The sequence below is a fragment of the Gadus chalcogrammus genome, chromosome 12, assembly GCF_026213295.1.
Source record: "Gadus chalcogrammus isolate NIFS_2021 chromosome 12, NIFS_Gcha_1.0, whole genome shotgun sequence".
NCBI lineage: Eukaryota > Metazoa > Chordata > Actinopteri > Gadiformes > Gadidae > Gadus > Gadus chalcogrammus.
Window position 1 is genome coordinate 17707836 of NC_079423.1, and position 6738 is coordinate 17714573.

The window sequence follows — 6738 nt, forward strand, 5'->3', positions numbered from 1 at the left end:
CTCTAACACTCTGCCCTCCGGAACCCGTTCCCTCTGCCAACTCGCTACAGGTCCACGCAACCCCCAGCCTTTCATCATTACCCTCACCGAGAGCTAGGAACTGCCCTGGGTCGACATGGGAATACAATTACCGCAGCACTGCCGTGCGTCTGCCAGGACGGGCTTAGAAGGAAGAGCTGCTTGACAGTTTACAGGCATGAAGGAATCGAGAGATGAAAGATGGGTAGAATTCCCATGGCTTCCCTCTGTAGATCTAATCCTAAGTGAATAGGACTATTGCAATACACGTTGGATGTCTCCGCTACAACGTGCACAATGTGGAGCTGATGGCTCCGTCTATACTGGTATTCTCTGAGAGGAATTAAAAGCGCTTAATGCTTTATTTGAGTGTCTACTCTACCAAGTAATGATTATCCAACACCACACTTTCAACTTACGTCGTACATCTGCACCTTGTTTCTATCTAGAAAAAAACAACTTGATTGTTAAGTACTTGTTTGTAGCACCTCCAACTTCACGGATTGTTTTGATTGATCAGAACTTGAGTTACTTGTTTGCCCGCAGTGACACCTGTGTGAGCGGTCCAGGTGAGTTATCTGCCATGAGAGTTGAGAGTTTCCTTATCTTTGACGTTTGAGTGGCAAAAAGGGCAAGGCATTATTTGATCTCTATGAATGGTCTCTAGAGGCTGCCATGTGACTCATGAACACTCTAGGGAGTGTTCCAGAACAAAACCATACCAAGCAAAGGAATACCTGTCGTGTGTCGTAGTGAAGATACAAAAAACAACAAAGCACAATGTTAAATACAACTATTTTAAAGTCTTTCCAACTCTTGGGGTCCAAATTAAGGGTTTGCTGCCCCCCCTCCCCCCCAATCAAACCACTGTCCTCCCAGCAGGACACTGACCCCCTCCCTCAAACCACACCCTCCCAGCAGGACACTGACCCCTTCCCTCAAACCACCCCCTCCCAGTAGGATGCCGGCCCCTCCCCCCCAATCAAACCAGTGTCGTCCCAGCAGGACGCCGGCCCCTCCCCTCCGGCCTGCCACCCCGGGGTTATTTATGGGCTTGTTTGCCAACACTGAGCAAAGCTCCCCCTCCCCTCCCCTCCCTACAACCCTTAACTCCCCCCTCTCTCTCTCCCCCCCCCCATCCTCTGCTTCCCTCTCCCCCCTTACCCCACCGCCCCCTCTCTCTCCCCCACCCTCATCCTCTACTCCCCTCCCCCCTCCCCCCCTGTCCCTCCCCCCCCCTCCTCCTCCTCCTCCTCTAAGGGCCCGACTGCTACCCTCCTCCTCCTCCTCCGCCTCAGTGGGGGCCAGCCGGCCCCCAGAGGGGCCCCGGGCCCTGGATGAAGGCGCCCTGTGTTCCCCCGTCCCCAGACCACAAGGACAGGCTTTCAGCGGGGGGGTGGGCGGGGTGGGCTGGGCCCGTGGAGCAGAGCCACTGGGGCACGGGGCTGGCCTGGCTGTGATGGGGGGCCGAGAGCTGCTCTCGGCCCCCAGAGCGTCACAGCCAGGCCTGCTCTCTGATTGGTCGGGCGACATCAGAGGGCGGGCCTGAGGTCGTGCCTCACCTGGCCTCGGAGCCGTCGTCAGCCGCCACTCAAAGTCAGAGGAACAAGCTTTCTTTTGTACACATGAGGACCGGTTTTCTGTTTTTGCGTTGCCCCGCTGTACTTTTTGCTTTATTTATTTGCATTTTTTCATCTTTAGCGGGGCCATTGTGACCAAAACACGGTCCATTTCCTCCAGGGATAAGTGGTACTGCAGGTTTAGCTGTTTCACCACACTGTAAGAAAACCGTGCAGCAGAGAAACATCAGCGCAAGACAAACGCTAGAAAGGGGACGTCTAAAAAGGAAGCTTGACATCTTGAACACACACACACACACACACACACACACACACACACACACACACACACACACACACACACACACACACACACACACACACACACACACACACACACACACACACACACACACACACACACACACGAGTTCTATGATGACAAACACACATGCCCTACACTCAAACATTGTGTTGGACCAGTTCACAGCTGACCGCACTCAGAGGGCTTCCCAGATACACAAAACAGAACCCCCCCCTCCCCCCCTCCCCTCCTCCCCTCCCTGCCTCCCCCCCCCTGCCTCCCCCTAGACCAGAACCGCGGGAGACCCCTTGGAGACAGCCCCGGGACCCGGTACGAGTCCAGGCCTGGATGGGTGACAGCAGCGTCTGAGGGCTGTGCCAGGTGGAGCCACAACCCTTTAAACCATCCAGCTCTGTCATTAAGGGCTATTTCTGCATACGGAGCGGACGGATAAAATAACACGCCAGGGCCGGCTACACTCTTTGTTAGGACATGAAGGCATGTATGGAAAAGGACCGACCGGTCCTTTTCCATACATGCCTTCATGTCCTAACAAAGAGTGTCTGCAGGTTAATTCACCAGAAACCGCTCTCTTAATCCCTGCAAGTTGAAACATAAATCGGAAATGCAATGGCAATGCTTTCTCCGCTCAAACCAAAGACTGGCGGTGGTGTTGCCTGGTGAACAACTCGTCTCGGCTTGGTGGTGAAACCAGGTGTAAAGGTTCTGAGACCCGCAGATACGACCGGTCGTAAAATGAGAGAGGGCTGAGATCAAACGCGGGAGAGGGGGGGAGGAGGGCGAAGGGGAGAGAGGGGGGAGGGGGGGCGGAGGTAGAGGTGGACAAAACCAATGACCCACTGTGACTCCATCTTGGCTTTGGGCAAACAGTGTGCATGCGTCAGCTTCTATTAGGCAAGCAGTCCCAGAGACGGCATATGGTGCAGAAGATTATGAAACATCATGTCTCAGCACCCCCCCCCCACCACGGCCTGACTTGTTGTGGCTGCCCGGGTAATTAATCCAGCGCCGTTTGAGTCATAACGATAAACCATGGGAGACTCCAACCCCCAGCCGCTAATTCTGCTTTGTTTGCGTCTATTAGAGTACATTGTGTTCTTCAGTATCGCCATTAATCCCGGTCCCAGTCTCAAAGGGCTTCACAGCCCACTTTATATGACACCCCCAACACTAAAAACCCCCCTAAAGGACGGCGAGAAAAAAAACTAACAAACCCAGAGGGGGAAGCCTTGACGAGGAACCCAGAAGAGGGACAGTGAGGAGGGCAGTGAATGGTCTGTATTTATGCCGCGCTTAACTAACCAGTGGCCTCTCAAAGCGCCTTACAATATTGCCTCACATTCACCCGTTCATGCACACATTCACACACCGATGGCGGAGTCAAGCACACATGGCGACAGCCAGCTCGTCGAGCAGAGAGGGTGAGGTGCCTTGCTCAGGGACAAATCGACACTCCGGGGTGAGCCGGGGATCGAACTAGCAACCTACCGGTGACCAGCCAACCCGCACTACCTCCTGAGCCACACTCCGCCCCTCCGTAGGTGTTGAGTGGACACATCGCGGCGGCGGCAGCACAAACAAGCAAACATTTGTTGTCCAATCACAATCACCGCCTTGATTTCTTAGCGAGCCGTAGGACTGCAGAACTCGGGAGTAGATCAGGAAGCCCGAACAGGAACGCCGACTTCCTCATTGCTTCCTATTGCCGACGCCACAAATAAACAAACGGACAACCGCTAGAACAGATAGCCGCTGAATGAGCCCGGGAGCCAATCACACGCCAGCTACCACACCGAAAGCATTCAAATGGTCAGCATTGAAAATCTGCACACACACACACACACACACACACACACACACACACACACACACACACACACACACACACACACACACACACACACACACACACACACACACACACACACACACACACACACACACACACTTTAGTCTGGAAAATGTTGTGCCGTGTGAAAATAATAAATCCCGTTATTGCAGGAAAGGAGTTCCTGTCACATCTGTCCGACACATTTCCACTTGGAGGGCTAGGTTAAAGTTGGCTCCCAGTGGGGGGGCCTCATTCACGGTTGCCCTGGCAACGGGGATCTTCATTAACTTGGCCCGATCTACTTTATTGGCTAGTGAAACTCTGTCTGCCACTTCTATGAAAAAAACACTGCAGGCCAAACCTGGCTATAATTAAACAATTGAGTCGGACTTGATCATAAATGTCCAACTATTATCTGTCTATCTGTCTGGATGGTAAAAACTAGGCTAAGAATGTATGGCGAAAGGAAGAAGACAATATAGCCAACAGGTTTACTCATGGTATAGTAGACCCAGTTGGCTCTGGGCAGCCACTCAGGAAGCTGCTCTCTGGTGGGTTGGATTTGATTCGCCCGGTAAGAAGGAAGACGGCTTCTGACCAAAGCCATCCGTGGCTGATGTCCCAAACCTGGCTCTGCCACACGCAAACTGGGTCGCCCGCATCTTCCCATGCAACCCCAACCCCGGGACGACACTCCCCGCATCTAAAGCAGCACTAGTCACAAGTAACTCACCTCCATGTCGTAAAACTCCTGGGATTCGTCCAAGCCCACCACTCGCATTTGCAGTCCTCTGCCGTAGTTCTTCCCCGCAGCGGACATGTTGGCCGACAGAGCCTGCCCTGCCTCCAGGGTGCTGATGCCCGCGTTAAACGGTGCCCCTAGCCGGGTGCCAGGCGTCTGGATGACCCGGTACGAACCTTCCAGTTCTCCCATGACTGCTCCAGACAGACAGACCGCTCCGGGCACTCCTGCAATCACAGCGAGCAATTAACCCCAGGCATGCGGGACGGGGCAGGGCTACCTCACAGCTCGGTCTGAGGTGATTAGGGTCGTTTCTGGGGGAATATGGTGATCGACCAGGGATCTGCAGAGGATCCAACGCCTTGTTGCCTCCTCACAACGTGGCTTCTTCTCGCCGTATGTCTGGCATGTGCGTCCGTCCCACCGGATCACTCATGCATGAGTACAGCAGTATTTATTCAAGGAGCGACTTCACATTCACGGAACAACCCCGCTGCAACACGTTGTTCACGTCGCCACTTCCCATGTAGCTCTACAGGTCTGCAGCACTGGCCACAAGTAGTTAACTAATGTATATTCACATAGAAAAAAAGTGCATGAAGTTGTGATTTCATGCAACATGTAACCTGGGCCAATTCGCTAAAGTAGTAAAAAACATTGTGTGACAGCAGGCGTACAGAAATTACACACGAAAAATATTGAATAAAGAAATAAAACGCTGTAAATCGGTACAATGTGCATTAGATTGCGTGCAGACTTTAACGCAGCGAGACGCGGTCGACGACCGAGGAACCGCGTTACCTAAGAAGGGTTAAACCTAACTCAATCCCTGCGCACCGATCTATAAATAAAGTTGCTGTATCGGGAACAAACGCGATAAAAAAAAAAACAAGTTTTACCTTCAGTTCAACGTCGAATGGCTACACTAACACAAGTTAGTGTCTTCGGGAAGGACACCATTGCAGTCCATGATCGCTGTCGAGTGGAAACGAGTAGAGACGACTGGCTGAGCCGGGTCCTCCTTCCATTGGCTCACACAGCGAGACCTATGGACTAGTCCTGGCCCAGGACAGGAGGCCTGCTGGTGGTCTAGTCCCCTCCTCACGGCCCTACAGGACTACATGGATTTAGAATACATTGATTTATTTTAAAAGTCTTGATTATTCAACCTAAATGTCACTATATCACAATTGCTATGTTCGATTAGACTATATCTGTCTTTAGTGTATCCGGTCTGGATAGAGTGAATATTGGACCAGAGACATCTATTTATGGAAAACTGCTTTTTATACTAAACTTTCCGAGATCTGCAGAATCAATCAGCACAATTCTACACAAGATGCCAAACTCTTGAATGTTTAGCAGGAAAATACAGTCATAGGACATGCTGACGATTACATAAAATGTTTTAATTATCAAGTTAAAGCATTCACTTATATATTCAATTGATACTGATAATTACGTTGGGTCAATATCAATGGACTTTTTGACAGCGGGGCAAAAAGTTACTTTTGTGATAAACAATGAAGCATTTGTAAAGGAGCTCCCTCTAGTGGACAAAAGGAAGATTGGACATTTTACATTATTTAGGATATTATTTACCTTTGAACCTTTTACTAGGACTATTAATTAGTTTAGCTCATTTAATCCAAAACGAATTTACTAAGGATTACATACAGGATACATGTCATTAACGATCCGGTCAGGGTTATTGGTGTCTTGCTCAACGATGACTACAGGTTACCTAGAACCTTTTGAACCAAGAAGCCTTTGACCCAACAACCTTTGACCTGGGGGGTCAGACTATCCTGCCTCCATAGTCCTCCACCCTATGAACACTTCACAGCAAAATCGACTTGACACAGAAAAACTACAAGAACTACAAACATGGTTGCTCATCAACAACACAGTAATGGCTCCATAAACAGGTCTGTAGTCCCTCGGAACTTCAACGTCCCCACACACATTGTGCAAGACCCTGATGTAGACCAAGTACAGAACAATGACAGAGATCCCAGTGAATGTGACTGCTCCTATCCAACAACCACAACCACAACAACATGTCTGCATAACGAAGGGTATTGTCCCAGTGTGGGGGTCCCTGGGGGGGGGGGGGGGAGGGGTACACCTGGGCTGGCCCCCGGGGCTCCCCCTAGGACGGTCCCTGGTGTTTGTTCCTCGAGGAGGGCCCAACACAGGGGGCCCCACAGGACCACTATGAATAACACAATATAACATCCTTCCCTTAGGGGACCTCTAGGTG

The 6738-nt window shown here is 51.2% G+C and overlaps 1 protein-coding gene across 4 annotated transcripts in view; it reads right to left on the minus strand.

The window, feature by feature from the left end:
• farp2 (FERM, RhoGEF and pleckstrin domain protein 2) overlaps positions 1-5571 on the minus strand; it is a 39854-nt gene extending 34283 nt beyond the window's left edge. For 2 of the 4 annotated variants that reach the window (XM_056603226.1, XM_056603228.1), the window contains exons 1-2: positions 5375-5571; positions 4467-4702 (exon numbers count right to left, since the gene is read on the minus strand). In XM_056603226.1, coding sequence (XP_056459201.1) covers positions 4467-4667 — 201 coding nt within the window. In that variant the 5' untranslated portion in view covers positions 4668-4702; positions 5375-5571. The remainder of the gene's footprint in view (positions 1-4466; positions 4703-5374) is intronic. The other 2 variants (XM_056603225.1, XM_056603227.1) reach the window with 2 other exon arrangements.
• Between the last annotated feature and the right edge of the window lie 1167 nt (positions 5572-6738).